At 30.4% G+C, this 17,752-nt stretch overlaps 1 protein-coding gene across 1 annotated transcript in view; it reads right to left on the reverse strand.

Annotated features, from left to right (window-relative positions):
• Positions 1-2,925: 2,925 nt before the first annotated feature.
• Positions 2,926-17,752, reverse strand: part of MS3_00009559 (uncharacterized protein) — a 48,374-nt gene continuing 33,547 nt past the window's right edge. Inside the window, exons 6-11 of the mRNA XM_051217932.1 lie at positions 17,158-17,274; positions 14,477-14,543; positions 10,632-10,757; positions 8,960-9,049; positions 5,584-5,699; positions 2,926-3,919 (exon numbers count right to left, since the gene is read on the reverse strand). Coding sequence (XP_051064368.1) covers positions 3,641-3,919; positions 5,584-5,699; positions 8,960-9,049; positions 10,632-10,757; positions 14,477-14,543; positions 17,158-17,274 — 795 coding nt within the window. The 3' untranslated portion in view covers positions 2,926-3,640. The remainder of the gene's footprint in view (positions 3,920-5,583; positions 5,700-8,959; positions 9,050-10,631; positions 10,758-14,476; positions 14,544-17,157; positions 17,275-17,752) is intronic.

Here is a 17,752-nt window from a genome sequence, read left to right on the forward strand (position 1 = left end):
TAATTCATTAGTAAGATGTATAAGAAAGACATTTCGTGCAGTCTTCTTAAGTGGTATGTGAGAATCAATATAAGAAAATTAACTCACTCTATGCACGAGTACTGATCGACTCATTTCATTGATCAGTTAGTATGATCAGTTTCCAGAAAAGTATAATGAATCGCCCTTCATCTTGACTACCTCGAGTAAGAACAGTGACGGACAGTTTCCTATGCACCTGGTTAAATGAAAACTTCCAACCCCACCTGAGCATATCTAATGAAAGTAGAAGCTATATCTATGGTACACATAATTGGTGACCTGTGCCTTCAAAATATTACCAGTGTATAGTAAATCCATATATTGTGTAATGCTTACAAATAAGTGGTATTGGTATTAATGAGGCGATAAATCATCATTTTAGGTGAATGGGTTAAATGTTGAAAATGCTTAACCAGTGCTGACTGGATAAGTAGATTGGGCAAAGCTAAGTTCACTGGTCTATATGGTCAATAACAGCTAGACTGCATGTTATGGGGGACAGTAGGCTTCCTGTTTGTGCGCTGTACAAAAATTGAAGTCTGTGTTACCGGATGTCTGGTAAACTTACAGAAAATCATTGGTAATATCTCAGTTGCATTTATTTTTGTTATCCTTGTCTTACTCTTCAACTTAGTTATATCGGTTACTTTTCCTTCTTCAACTGCCATATTTTTTATGTATACCGAGTCAGGTTTTACCTCGTCTATAAATTTCTGAAGGGCAAACGTTGGATCCAAGCCAAATCAATGTACTTCTATCAATTTCGTTAATCTCGTAGAGCAAGTTTTACTGACCGCACAAACTAAGCTGTTTCTAAACGCATCTATCTGTGTGTTGATTGGACTATACAAGTCAGTCAATACTTCAATCCTGAAACACCTCGTCAATTCTGGTCACTCTGTCTCATGAGAATCCCCTTTTAAAATCATCTATACAGTCACCAGTACTAGTTCAGGACTTCAAATTAAAAAGTTACATTTAATAAAGGATCTAACGCTCCACCAATTTAAGCCTAATCTTAAATCTTAAATTTCTCATTTCACCATGGTTTTAATTCTCATTTCTATCTTTCATTTTCAATTACCTGATATTTTTTATGCTTTTCTAGTTTTTTACAGTTATTACTTATCTATTATCGAGCAAACAATTATCACTCATGTACAGACTAGCATTAATTTATTAGCCACTGAATCATTACAAAACTTCATTGAAGTGTTCAATTTTCTTTGGAACAATTTCTGATGCAATACAACAATTCAATTTCTGCTTATAATGCTTATGACTTAATGTCGAAGAAACCCACACAGGATGTACATATGCTAATAAGAAACTAATCAATTGCAGTCCTAAAAATCAATGGAAAGTTTCAAATAACCAATGCAAAAATGAATCAATACAACTTTAGTTTGGGCAACTTTTTTAAAATTAAGCAACAGTTTTCTGTCTAATCGGTGGCTACTACATTTACAAGTGGTAAAATGACAATTGATGGCTCTCACACACTTTCCCGTAGCATTCTTTAACGCCTTCATCAAGGGACTGGCCATCAGAAACAACACAGAAGTTTATTTTATATCTTTGACCACATCTTAAATAACTTCTCTTGTGTTTACTCTTAATTACAAAAAAAAATAACTGTTCTGCGGATTATTCCCTTTTTATGCCCATCTCCAAAAAATCTTAAATAATGACCTCATATTTAATTTCATTGGACAAAAGCTTTTGTCCAATCAGTTACAAAAAGGCACTTGTCAAAACATTGTTTCACAGAACAGAAATAATATGTTATGAATGTCAAAAAGTGTTTAAGGAATAACGAATACCCACAAAATTTATTGAGAAAAATGGAAAACGTGAAGATAGAAAAAAACTCAAAGAAACCACAGCAAATAATGCCACAGGGTCAATCAATATGAGACTAGAGACTGCATTGACAAGAACTTATCCTGAAGCTGAATTGATTGTTCTGTCCAAAACAACATGTTCTTTGACACAATTAAAGGTCGACAGGTATCGCTTTCATGTTACCACTAACTATATATACAAATTTACATGTATCTGCCAAAGCAGTTACATTGGTGGAACAGAAAGGAGAGCCTACGTCCAATTCAAAAAACATATTCCGAAGAGTTTAAGATCGAACGGACTAAAAGCATTCAGCAGTGCCATCGCAAGACATCTCCTTGACACAGGACACGAAGTCGATACACTAAATTCCTTCAAGGTGATTAACAAACAATTAAACTCCAACCTTTTGAAATTTGCCTAAGCAATAGCAATCAGACGTCTAAAACGAGATCTATGTATACAAAAAGAGACGGAAATAAATTTTCCTTTTCCTCTGGTAACATTACCCCCTCCCTTTTATTTATTTATTTATTCATTATGTCATTCATTATTCCAACTCTCTGAAGTTTAAAATTACATCATTCATAACTGACTGCTTTCAATTCATATCTTTCTTTATTATCAATAATCTATTTTCAGTTACTTCATTACATAATCATCGAATGTTTTTTTTAATTCCATGAGTTCTAATCACTATTTCAATGTTCAGGAACTTTCCTTTCCAAACTTTATTTATTCGAAACAAAATCCTTTATGAGCTTATTAACTCTATCGGATTCTTCGCTACATCATGATATACATATTCATTCTTAATCACTCTCTTATGTATAAGTATATCAATATCTGTAATAACTCTGATTTTCAAATATTTTAGGTTGTAAGCCGCTGATGAGAACCTAACGAAATAAAATGAATCCATTTATTATTCTTCAACAATCTTTGATCTTGCTCTCTTTAACGAACAATGTCACTGATATATAAAAGAGTGGGATGAAAAAAATTTTTTTATACTAACACAGTTGTTAGGTGTAAATATTTAATAAAAACTATTATGTTATTCATTTCCTTGATTATTGTAATTGATTATTATGCATGACTGATTATGAATAATGACACGATCTTTTTTAATTTTCTTGTTTACTACTACTTGTTAAAAAAAAACTACTCATCAATAAGACTGTACAACATAATTCGATGAGTAAGTTAAAATAAATGAAAAGAGTTTACTTTACCTAATTATCTTTAATCTTTTTCTTTCTTTATTTATTTAATGGTATAATGAATTTGTTTATGTTTAGTTAAAATCATTCGTGAAAATATAGAACGAATACAATAAGAAACAAATGAATTAGTAAATCTATATGATTTGTCTAGATTCTTTCAATAGTCTAATGATTGTGTTGTGTTTTATTGTGTGTTTTTTTTCCTCCTCTTAAAACACATAATCAAATTATAATTTAAATAATTTGAGAAATCTAAAGTATCCCTTTGAAAAATTGATACATTAATTTTAATTAAGAGATGAAAGAGAAAAAAAGAAGTAGAAGTAAAAGTAGGCAACGATGAAAGAAGCGGGTAATGATGATGATGATAATAATAATAATAATAATAATACACAAAAATGTAATAAATATGTACATACTTTATAAAAAGAGCTCGTCATAGAAACAGTAAAAGAAAGTGAAGAATAAAAGACAACAATAAACAGGAATTGAAAATAATGTAGAAGGTGAAAGATTAATGTTATTGATAAACTGATTATGTTCTGAGATTAAACTTTTGTTTTTAAAGAATTAATAATACTTCCATGACGTATTGAACCAGCACTTAATGGACGAATTGCAGGATTATTGTTATTATTATAACTGGTGTTTAAAGTAGTTGGATTCACATTTATAATCGATGAACGTTGTATACTAGATACAGGTGTACTTCCTGAAGATGGTATAATCATGGAGGTTTTATTTCTTTGTATTAAACTAATAGAACGTTTATTAGTGCTTGGTTGAGATTTTGGTGAACGATTCTTTTTTAATATTTTTGCAATATGCTTATAATAAGAAGAGAGTAAATGATAAATAAATGAAATTTATTATTTATATCTTTGTATGTATTTTTGATTATATTCAAAATAGTGGGAAAATACGTTACTACTCTGTACAATCAAGTTAATTTAAACTAATTCACTTTCTGTGTAGCCCTGTAGTGATACTATAATTGATGAATGACCTTTGAGTGACGCTAAACTGACCTTGAGAGTGTCCACCTAATAGAACCAAATGGGGGCTATAAACCAGTGTTAGCAATTTGAATTATGATGAACAGTTGATGGTTAAAGATAGTAATTAGATTTCGGTTTTTCACCACGAACTGACATCAGCTGTAATACCAAAACTCTATTTATCCAAATGGATGAGTGAATTTGTCTCCGAAATCCAAGACCTATTATGTTCGACGTGATTGGTTCGTCCATAAATTATAGTCTCGTCGAATTTTCTATTCAAATCTTAGTTCTACATTATAGACTATGTTTAACTTATAATCAGTGAATTTGTCTTAGTTGAAATACTAGTTAATAATAAAATTGTGTCTTATTGGACATGTTTTTGAATAGTCAATATTGAACAATATGTTGTTACTATTTCGCATAGAAACAGATTAACAACGTTTTTGTAGAGATTAAGATCTATTATAAAGTTAGATATATGTATATTGATGTTCTGACGTCAGTTTCTTCTAATACCTAACCTTAATATTGTTTTTGAAGTTAATTTTTAAAATGAACTAATATCATCTAGAGAAAAGCCGAGGATCGCTAGACAGTTTTTCGTCCTTTTATGGAACTTCTCTGTACTAAATATCCATAATCTAATTCTGGAACAATTTATTCTCATGGAGAGCACCAAACCTTAAGACTAACAAGGTGGAATGCTCATTATTCTCCACAGTATTTAGGTCACCGAGCATCTCCTGTAGACTTTCCCAGTGACGTATTTCTCCAGTCCTCAGTGTTCATAGGATTACATTGATTAAGTTTCAATAAGATCTCCAAGTTTAGAGGTCCAAAATAACAGCGCATTTTTTATTTAAAATAAAATAGTTAATATTAGTTTTCTACTGATCATCGATTTAGGATTTGCGCAGTTGGCATACTAGAAAAAGTCTTATTTACAGTCTCTAGGCCAAATGTAATCCTTGGAGAATTCTTTTTATTCCTCACTATAATAATTAGTGGTTCTTCTTTATTCTAGTGATTGTATCGCTACTCTATTGGTAGACTATATGTAGCGTTAAAAGTACTGAAAAACATTATTTTTCAACAGGTAACATACAGATCAAATATCTTTTTGGTGTTAATGTTCACTACCGGACTTAAACCTAATACTTTTCAATGCAGACGCGCAACACAAAATCCACTGAGATGCTGAGTCCACATGGCCATATAATGGGTTACAGATTACACTACTAGCCAAAATCTAATTTTGCTTAAATACATGTAAGCTAATGGTAAAATCAAGGCAGTCCACTCAGGATGTATACATGCCAACAATGACTAATCAAAATTCAATCTTTACTATCGACAAATAAAAGGTTCAAACGCTCAAAAAATAAGGAACAAAAAAATAGTTTCAAGCCTCTTCACTGACTACTTGCAATCACATTTCAGAAGTACAGAATTTTTCGTTATTTCTTAAGGCGAGAAAAACATTATACCTTTTGCCAACTAGTTGGAAATGCATTCAGTAGACAAGCAATAGTAATCAGAATTAAACTTGAAATTTGTACTGAAGACATAATCAATATTCGTTTCATCCAAAATAATTCATAAACTGGAAAAGAAAGAGGATATAAAGCATAAATTAATTCAGTAATATAGATTCATGAATCATTTTAATGGAGCAAATAATCAATCAGATTGAAAGAATATTCAAAGATAGATGGTTATGACTCACAAATGTAGTAAATCTGGCAACTACAGACAATATTAAGACGTTTACTCAGGATGTAAAGATGTCATCTGAAGCTAATCAAAACTCAATCCTGAATATTAATATGGAAATATAAATCATAAAGACTAATAAATATCACACCCATCTGACAAGTTAGTGACTGTTTGTACTCACCGTTTGAAGCGAGACATACAATATTCATGTTTTAATGTGAACAAAAATACTAGGCTGCTGATACATCCATATGGTGTTTCAACAAGGATTCAAAGCATATTCTGAATCCAGTTATTGGGCAAGATAGCAAAAACATGTTCATCTATGTTTTTGATATACTTTGATAACAATTTTTAATTTAGTTGACTGACAGAATACCTTAAGTATGTAGATAGTCACCCAAACAAATAGCTAAGTGAAAACTGAACATATATTTGTGTAGACTAAATAACTTCAAACAACCGAGTGGATATTTATTAGGTAACTGGAGTTGGTGTTTATAAGTAAAACATTTTATAACAACTATAAGCCTTTAAATTTGCTTATAGAATCACGACGGATCAATCTAATATGAGAATGAAGGTCACGACACAATCAACGATGATTCGTTTGTATTTGTTGCATCTAGAATGTATGTTTTCAACTCTATGATATTAAATAAGAACTTTCGTCTAAATTTGATCGAATAGTTTCACAGTATTTAGGCGTCGAGTTGATGTGAAACATTAAAGAGAAAGAATGTATTTGTAAAATCTCAGCCAATGAATTTGAAGTTAATGCAACATTTCGCCTGGTAATTTGATCCAAGCTTTTTCACGGAAATATAATCAAACATCAAAATTATTGAATATAAATAGGTAAATGATTCTCCGGTTCACTGTATACTGAATAAATCATCATCATCACCTAATTTTCCTAAGTTGCATCAATCTAATGTGACATTAAACAAGATTAAAAAGTGAAAATATATTATCTAGTTGAAATCAACAGAAAAAATTTTAGGTCAAGGATGAAGATTATCGAAAGTATTAAAATGATAATTACTCTTATACACGTCATAATTGACATTATTTAATTTTAACTCCCAAAATTAAAGTTTTAACTAACAACGACTAATAAAAAAACTTGTTTCTAGGATACAAGGTTTTTTTAAGAAATATATTTTAGTTATATCTTAACAAGTAGAAAAATTTATTTCTGATGTTTTGTCACTTAGTGTGAACCGCTTCTTCAGAAGTGGGATATAACAAAAATATATTTCTTATTAACTTTCTGTCTAATGATTAATTTATTTGAAACTATCAAGTCCAACATTCGCACTGATATATATATATATATATATATATATATATATATATATATAAAATGTGATATGACCTTTTGTTGAATTTTATCATCTATAAGCTTATTTGAGTCCAGTTAGTTAACTAATGTGTAAAACATATGTCAAGTTTAGGTTTATTTACAGGCTGGTTGCCAAACTATACAAGGAAAGGCAGGATTACAACCTGAGATCCATTCCTACCAACCACTGGCTATTCACATTTGTTTCAGTTTCTGCTGCTGGGTAGATAATTACTAACCCTTAGAGTGAAATCATGATTCATAATCAGGTTTATAAATATGTCCCCAGTTATCGAGCAACATCATTAATATTATTAAGACTACGCAAATTCAAATGTTTGAACATTTATACAGTAATTTTATTTCACATATAAGTTGTTGACTGCATTCCTTTAAGCCATACAATCATACTTTGATATTACTTTTTTAGTTCGTAGTGATCATCTTTAGGGTTATACTAACACAGTTCTGACAGGACTTTAGGACTTTAAGACTTCCATAAGCTTTTGAATAGAAAGAGCAGAAACCTACAAGTTCTATTGAATGACAGTTACTCTCTGATACGAATTAGTTTAAATTATACAATGTTGTCGTTGTGACAACGTTCGAGTGACGCTTGACTGACCGTGAGCGTGTCTACCTAATAACTAGGACCAAATGAGGGTCATAAACATGTGTGAGGATTTAGAGTTATAATCTCCAGTTGATGGTTGAAGTTAGGAATTAGATTCAGGATTTTCATCACGAAGTAACACCATCTATAATGCCAAAATTTTATTTATCCAAATGGATGAGTGAATTTCGCACCAAAATCCATGACCTATTATCTTATAGGTGATTGGTTTGTCCATAAATTTTAGTCTCGCCACATTGTTAATTAAAACCAATCTCACTGACAGGCTAAATAATTACGCAGGCGCTATTAGGCTTGAATGTTTTACTATCTATGGGTACAAAATTTGAGGTGAACATAACAGAAGACTACCATTCAGTGCTTTTCTATTTTTCTTCTCTTTCTCCTACTGGTAATCTTTGATTTTAACGAAAATTATCATTCACAAACCATCTAACTGATCAACTCAAAGTCCTATTTCAGTTAACATAATACATATGTATTTTGATTGATCAATAACTTTTGCAAACGACCTCTCTATGTTGAAATATAAGAGCTGTAAAGAATGAAATTAGCTAGCATAATAACTCTAATTTACTATTGTTGGTCAACCAAGAAACACTACTTGTATATCAATTAATAGTTTACACAGGAAACCTATACTATTCTATACATTTTTATACTTCAGATAATACTAGATAACAATGTAACAATTAAATGAACCATACCACTTGAAATGGTTACAATTGTACTTAACCATCTAGCTAACTCTGAGATATATATATATTCATGATTTACTTGTGCTGATTATATGGGATTACGTCACTATCTATTTTAATTGTTTAAATAAACTTCTATACTAATACTTCACTTATTCTCTGTGATGATTGTTAAAAATCAATTTAAGTGAATAGTTCTAATCCATTTTTTTTAGAAATAGTCTATATACAAATCAACAAAATTGATATTAATAACACTGATGATAATAATACTTGAGTACTTATTATTTATATCTTTTTGAATGTCATTTCTTTGGCTATAAATTGAAGTTTGAAAGAGAGTAGACAATATATAATCACTTATAAACTATTCAATGAGTTGAATGTTTCTTTAAACTGATAAAGTATATTAAACTAATGAGAATAAGAAAGAAAATATCAAATGAAAATTTAATATAATTGAAACTTACTAATACAAATAGGTAAAGCACATAATGGTTGAATAGCTCTTATGATTCGTTTTGTTTTACGACAACTCATATCCATAAAAACAGTGATACCTTTATTTTAATAAAAAAAGAGAATATGTAATACCAATAATGATGATATAAATTTGAAAATGAAAAGTTTTATATTTGGTCAGTTGTTGTTATGCATATCTATTGCACAAGCTAGTGTCTATCTTAATTCAATAAACTAGTAGAAGTGTCTAAAATTGAAGTGATCGAGTTTGAGTTTCAATGTAAATGTTCTTGTTAGGATGTACAATTGGGATCCAAATAGAATGAACTTGACGTCCTGGAATGTGTTATTGATCACCATTCCACTTTCTTGATATAGGAGTGAATTAAGCAGTTTGGAAACTAAAAATATTCTTCAGTAATTTTTTATGAAGGAGATAACCCAATAAATATAGCTTTGATTTAAATTGTATATATATTAAAAGTAGGAATTAGTAGAAAGATTTAGGATTACCTTTTTCATCAAACTTCAGACCAGGAATAATAAGCAAGTTGTATGATCTTGGATCAACAATAACTGAATAGCCACTATAAAATAAAGAAATTTGTTTTATCTAGTTCTGGAACCCGAGACAAGCATGTAGTTCTAAATTTGCCTATAATTCAGTACTGATATTTATAACAGGACTCGAATTCATTTCCTTTAGCTTCGTATGCTAACTTCCAGATGTATTTACACTCCTAGTAACCCCAATCAACTACTTTATTATTTGTCTATTCTCTACAGTTTAGACATTTAATCCACTATGTAAATTTATGTGTGAGTCTGATCGAGCACATCAATCTTTAATTATTTCTGCCATTGGTTGTAACACAAAGACAATCAATAATTTATCCATAATCGATTAACATTCATAAATATATATGAATTTCTAACACACACTCGTTTTCCTGTGTGCTTGCTTTCTGCACGCTTGCTAATTTTTCTAATCATTAACAAAAAACTATCTCTATAACTGATGTTCGGGCTTTTGAATAATTTCGAGTAATTCCATAATTGTACTAGCAGATTTAGCCTATGTTGAGTACTCAGTTACTGGGATACTATTTATTGGAGTCAGATGTAGAGGAAATTAACCGCTACCCATTCGCTTGATGTGTATCCTACATTTCACTGATAGCCACAAATCCATTTATTTGTAGAAGCTCGTAAAAAACGATTGCATTACCATTATGTTCACGTATTTGAATTTGAAAAAACAGTTTAAGGGACATAGGCTTATCAAAGCACGAACATTATATTTGCAACGTGTCTTATTATTACTGTCATTTGAAATAAAGCTGTTTGATGATCGTTTTACCAATGGTAATTAAAATTGTATTATCTCGAATTGTTTTCTACACATTAGCATTATGTATTAGATGAATCAAATTGTGTTGCAGAATACCATGTTCATTATGTCATTAAAATAGAATGTTTCTAATTTTTTTCCCTGGGTGACATCCAGTGCTTATACTTATTTGAATCTGTTGAATATTAACTCCTAAGATAAATATATTATAACTTTGAATATATATTACATATAGCGGTATTATGATACAATTCACTAAGTGGTTGTGATTTTTTAAAATAATATCACTTCATAAGAAATATAGATAAATTTAAGCAAACTGTACCTACCTAAATATGAAATTCCAACACCAATAAAATAATCCCATGGTAAATATATCCAAGTTATTATTTCTGTTGAGGTCAGAATAGAGGTGAATACAAAAATCGGCCAAGTAATTAAAATGTTAAATAAGCCTATTGTAGTGAAAAAGAGGTTGGGAAATTATATAAGGTGATACGTTAAGAAAATGACAAATCACACTGAATAGTTAAGATAAAGGATTTTGGTTTGATTAATGAGTATTGTTTTCATTAAGATTTGGCTTCAGAAGTATTGGTCTTTCAGTTTTCATAGTGTCTATCAATCGAACTTGTTAGTTCCAGCTTCTACTCCACTGAACATGTATGTATATCTTATTAGAAAAATTAGTAACTAAAGTCCAAGAATTAGAAATGGGAAAGTTATTAAACCCGAAGTTTCGTTCAAAATACAAATCATAGTCATCAATATGATTAGACGTACGTGTTTTTAATTTTCCATTTTTTCAGACCATTTCTTCCGATAGATTAGGAATGGGTAATTATCAACAGATGAGAATGAAGACATGTTGGATCCAACCATATCAGAGGAAAGAGTTGTTACAAATGACATCGGATAAACACTACAATAGTACGGCTAGATAAATATTGTTATAAACAACGGACAATCTATTCCATCTCATTAGTCATATGCTATCGTCACAAGAAGTGATAGTCATGATTGTGATACAGAATAAGGATTGCGGATGTACATTGCTGAACTGTCCCAAAACTGATGGAACTAATTCTGCCTGAAACATCATGGTTGTTCCAGTAGTTGGTTCTCCACGTAGCATCGATTCATTGGGAAAATGGCTCTTAGAGATGAAAACGTAACAAACTGGGGAATATTCAAAATCTATTTTTCTAATATATTTGATCATATGAAGAATGTCATGCTGAGCTAAACATCACTGTCTAATGTTAACTTCATATATCATCTAATGATCTGTATTGATATATGTATAAGTACTTATGTACGTCAAAAATAATAACTTTTATATGCAGCATTACTAATTAACACTTTTATAAACGGTTTTGGATTATTAAAATCAGTATATAGGATATTATGTGACAGATGATGTGTTGTGATGCCTTTTTTGCTTAGCAATGATTGGACTATTTACTTGAATCCTCTAAAGAACTGAAACCAAAGATATGACCACTAGCCAAAAGAATAGTTTTTATCCATAAAAATCGAATCCTTAAATAAAAATTGCTAACAGAAAAGTGACATACTAAGATGTGGTAAACAATTAAAAAATATCGGCTCCAGTGATTTGACACCTGGACTGAGGTTCAGGATACGTACTTCGTCTTATTTGTTATATGTCAAATGGATACACCTAGACTTATGGCAGTAGAGACTCACCAATTGGAGTCCTGAATTACAACAACGGGGATTATAGACTTTTACTGATATATATAATACTAATTACCATTACTATTACTACTACGTGAGTTGTGAAAGAGTCTCATACTAGAACGAAACATCTGTCCAATGATGCAGGGCTTCCAATGGTGCTTAAACTTAAGTAAGTCATTTTATCTTCAGATAAAAGCGAATTCACAGTCAGTGAATTTCTGTCTAAAAAATCTGACTGAAAAATGAATTGAGTAAATGGAAACAATCGTTTGTTCTGCATTAAAACAAAAGCTATAAAATGAAATAGTTCCTTTTTACAAAGTCAAACAGTAGCATGAGAACACTTATTAATTCATAAAAAAACTTTTAGTAAATTTCTGTTAAATATGTTTTTTTCTTTTGACTACAATCTTAAAAGATACTTGCAATATAGATACCAGTAATTGGATTTGTGACAGCTTGTTAACCGTTTTATGAAAGAGAATAAGTAAATGCACCTTCGGAAACGTAATGCAGCCTAGAAGTATGAGAAGGTCGCGAAGAGATATATGCTTAGACGTTTATAGGGATCCAAAAATATATCGTTTAATGTAATTATGCAAATGTAAATGTTTTTTTTTGTTGTTTACGTAATTTGCTTGTAATCGATGACGACTTAGGAAACATCGAAATATCAATTATTTCTCATTGAATATCTCAAGTTTATTTTTTATATCGATCAGAAATATTATTTTTTGTTGTTTACTATTTGATAACTTGAAAAACACTGTGAGTTATCTTAGACGTTTTTGTCAAACCATATTTTCTGAAATCAAATGACTGGTTATTCTTCATGACAGTCAGTATAATATTAGAGTGTAACGCTGTTCAGTATTGTGTTAGTTGAATAGTATAAAACATATAATAGAGATATTCAATTAAAAGATTCGACGTTTAATGAACTTACTCTCTATATCTTAACATCTATGGTCTGATATATTTGAATTATCGGGATAAATTCTGTTAAAATCAGAAATGATTATTGTTTTTTATAGACTACTTGATTGCGGATCAATTAACTGACTAATGTCTTACAAATTACAAAGCAACAGAATCTGTATTGCTTGTTCAGTTTTTAGTTCACATCAATTCCCATCGATTGTGCTTGAAAAATGATTTGCCTTAGAAATATTATAGAATAGTTTTTAGGCGAGACTATAATTTATGGACGAACCAATCACCTATAAGATAATAGGTCATGGATTTTGGTGCGAAATTCACTCATTTATTTGGATAAATAGGGTTTTGGCATTATAGGTGATATAAGTTCGTGATGAAAATCCTAAATCTAATAACTAGCACTGGTTTATAACCCTCATTTGGTCATGGTTATTAAGTGAACACTCTCTAGGTCATTGGTTAACAAATAAATAATCACATACTACTTGTTTACACAAATTCCAAAAAATATTCTCTTATCAGAAGGGGTTTTGTGGAGATTTTAGAAATTTCACTGATTGAAATCATGAGTCAATTGAAACTAGACCACCATGGAAAACCTGGAGGCACTGGACGGCCGTTTCGTCCTAGTATGGGACTCCTCAGCGGTGCTCATCCACGATCCCGCTCCCAGGACCTATCAGTCTCGCACCAGGCGCTTCACCAACTATATCACTGAGCTGGCCGGAATCCAACGGTGTTAATGTCTAACTTCAACCAATCCACGAGGTTGCGCCACCGTCCACTATTGTCATCAGTGAGCTGGTATCTCATAACAGACCTGATCGAACTCCACTGGTCTAGCTTCAATTGACTCATGATTTCAATCAGTAAAATTTCTAAAATCTCCACAAAACCCCTTCTGATAAGAGAATATTGTTTAGAATTTGTGTAAACGAGTAGTATGTGATTATTTCTCTGTTAACTATATCTATCGACCTGATTAGTTTAACTCCTTAATTTGCATATATAGTGTGATATAAATGAAAATAGACATTAGGTTAATAATTGAACTATTCAGGACATGATGTTTATTAGAAAACAGATTTTACACCAAATAAATTGATGATTGAGTTCGAAATTAACTATCGAGTTTTGATGAGTAAATTCTTCCAAGGTAGTTTAATTGATAATGGTCGCAACCAATAAAGTAGATCATAATCAGTTTAATTTTAAAATTACATTGATTTACAAAAAAACACAATAAAAAATAATCGATTTTTAGTCTTAGCGATTATTTAATTTAAATCAATGAAGTATTTTTCCAATTATCTAGTATCCTACTGTCAAGTTTTTGACCACATAGTAACAAGCAATATTAATTTTATCTAATATCTAATGCTTTTTTCTGTTTTATTAATGAATCAAGAAACAATATTAGAGAAAAAAACATGAAAGAAAATATTTTTCTAAAGAGAAATAAAAATTTATGCAATTGGATTAATATATTACTAAATAATATGAATTAAGTAGTATTTGGATGATTACTTACCCAATGCGAAATAAAAACAAGCCATTTGTCCAACAGTAGGCTTATTAATAATACGTTTCAAAATAACCTAAATTAACGAACAATAAATCATGATGAACAGAAACCATGTATATTTTGATTTAAAGATATTATTTAGTCAGTTGGAATCAAGAGCCTACGTCGATAAAGTCGATTAGAGAATTTGTTTTAAAAAGTGTTTCTGAATTCACAGGTGATCAGTCGAAATATAAATGAAAATTATGAAAGATGATGATGAAAACAAAGATCGATTTTTATTGAAATTGCAGGAGAAGCTAACCCCGCTCAATTAGAAGTCAGCGGTCCATTCTTCCAATATTCGTCCAATCCATAGTGTAGTACAATCATTATCACTCAACAAAATATCCAATGAACATAAAGGTAAAGCTTATAATTTGATCGGTCACAAGTTCTCACAATAGTCACTGGAAATCCCCTAGGAACTAGACTAGTTTTTGGTTACTAATTAGGCAGTTGGTTAGCACATATTTAATTAGTGTTTTTCTCGCCAGTGTTATTCAGTGGTGGAAATAAGCTTTAATTCAATTTAACACATACTAAAGTCAACCTGAAACTAATGAAGTTCAACCACTGTCGGCTGTCAGACAGTTACCGACCCGTATCCAGTGAAAGAGAGTTGAACAATATCATGGACCGATTAAAGTTGAAAATTAACACCATTGAATGCTGAGTCAACAGTTTGAATGTTAAGCGTGGGTACACAAGATAGAAGGTCCTAGGTTCAATTTTTGGTTACGAGTTCGTGGCTGAGTACTTCCGAGAAGTACCATAGTAGGACAAAGAAGCTATTCAAGGCTCTAGCTAAGGTCGATTTGTAAGTTCAACAGTAAAGAATGACGAAAAGTCTAGCTCATTAATTGAGCGTTAAATATTTTGTTAAGACTATGAACTGAAACTTTTGTTCGAAAGCTCGCAATATTAAACAGTCATCGACATTAATTTAGGTGATCAATTTTGCCTATATTTTCTAGTGATTAATAAACGTTTGTAGTTCCTAAATCTGAGGCTAAATTTAAAGGTTAATATACTGATACTTTAGGTTTAGAGAATCGATGAAAGGATGTTTAAAGTGGCCTTATTATCCATAAGTTTCTTCAAATATTATGATGAGAAATTTTCCAGTCGTATTTTTATTAGTACGTATATACGTCTTATTGCTCATAAATGGTTGATCATATAATTCAAGACTAAAGAGCTTAATCCATAAACTCTCAAGAATTTGTATTTTTAAGGTTGGGAAAAAGTTTGTAATTCTTCATATAGTGGGATATGTCTTCTTACTGTTGGCAGTAGAAAACACCTCAAGAGTGATAATTCACTTTCAGCTATATATAATAAGATTTAACCACACACACAAATTTACATACATGTCAATTATGAATCACCTTGACCGAAATGACATATCATTGATTTGTTCAGACCTGTATTTTTTATTGATCCCACATAATATTCTTACGTTGTTCCTTTGTACTATTTAGACTTGGATTCATTTTGATTTAATTATTTAATTTTCTAAAGAAGTAGCTTACATTAAGTCACGAAACGTCGGAAAATTTAATTTTCCTATCCATTTATTTATAATTTCAAACAGTTTACCATATTAAAAAACAAAAACTATTTCATACATGACATGTGGTAATTAGTTTACGAATTTTAAGGAAGTCAGTTTTTCTTATTCAAAAAAATGGTATAGTGACCATTCATCTTTATGTATCCATCTATGATAAATAACCAACTTCAGCTTTAATTAATTTATCAAAAATCTGTCAAGTAAACGAATATAAAAATGTACACATCAAATGAGATTTTAAATAAAATAACAAAAATCAACTACCGTTTGGGAAAATTTTAATCAATTCACTAATTGGTAAATTTTATTGATCATCTATCAAAAATTATTGATTATAACGTTCCTCGTTAAAATCATTTTTAATTGTGAAAATCTGTTAGTTACTAAAAGGTAAGAATTAGTATACAGTGTGTTAAAGATTCACTATGATAAATATTTATTTTAACAGTTGAAATCATAAATCAATTGAAGCTAGATCATCATGGAAAACCTGAAAGCACTGGACGGCCGTTTCGTTTATTTGTTTTCCTAAATGATTTTTTAAAATCTTGGAAGATGTGATAACAAAGGTAAATTGTATTGTTACTTTCGGATTTCAATTGATTGTCTAAATTGATATGAGTAGCATGACTGGTTGTCGGTTACTCAAGAAAGACAAATTATTTACTTAGAGCTACTTAATGAACGAAGATTAAAAGAAAGAGCCGTTGGCTATAGAGGAAACATTTTTCTAGTAGACTGATATAGTTGTTTTCAAAATATATGACACAAAGCTAAGCAAATTAAGCTCATTTAAAACGGAGTTAATTACAGGATACAAATTTCGTAGGTAATCCACCATCCTATGAAACGAATATTTCCTGATGGGGTTTGATCCGTACCTGTCATGTTAGATAGTATACGTGAAAGGCTCTGAAAAGTTTGCCATTCGAACTATCATAAATGACTGGTAAGTTATAGTATTGACATGTCAGTGTATATTACTCTATGATAACTGGAAGGTTTCAAAATAAAAGCTGAAAAACATGTTGAGTCTTATTAAAATTTCAAAATTAAATAGACAATTACTTACTATAAATAATGAAAAGATAATTATCGACACACTAGTAAGACATTTATACCACATTACCAATTGATCACTGTATATATTCAAGATTACCCCACTGGAAGCCATAATGAATGCAATGACCTAAAATAATATACATATAAAAAAGTACATACTATTTTAGATATAATAAATTGGTTCGAACTCTTTATGTAAATAATCATCAAAGAGATTAAATTTTGTAAAAAAATGGCTTTCTGATAAGAGAGATTTACACAACTATTTTATTATAGAATAACATTTCTAATCAAATGAAATTGATAAGTTAACTCCCAGAGACCAAACACAAAGTCATTGAATAACGGTATCGCATTATCTTTGGAGAATTAAAAGTTTCACATCTAAATCTTAAGGGGTAGATCTCATCTCACGTAGTAAGCAGAATAAATAATTTAAAAGATACCTCAGTCATTTCTGACCTATGCTGTTGTTTTTTTAGAGGCGGTAAATAAAGTACTAAGCTACATTCGTAAAGATTGATTGTAGTAAGATATTAACACCATTGGATGCCGGCCAGCTCAGTGGTCTAGAGGTTGAACGTTCGCGCACGGACTGAAGGTCC

Source organism: Schistosoma haematobium, chromosome 7, assembly GCF_000699445.3.
Source record: "Schistosoma haematobium chromosome 7, whole genome shotgun sequence".
Lineage (NCBI taxonomy): Eukaryota > Metazoa > Platyhelminthes > Trematoda > Strigeidida > Schistosomatidae > Schistosoma > Schistosoma haematobium.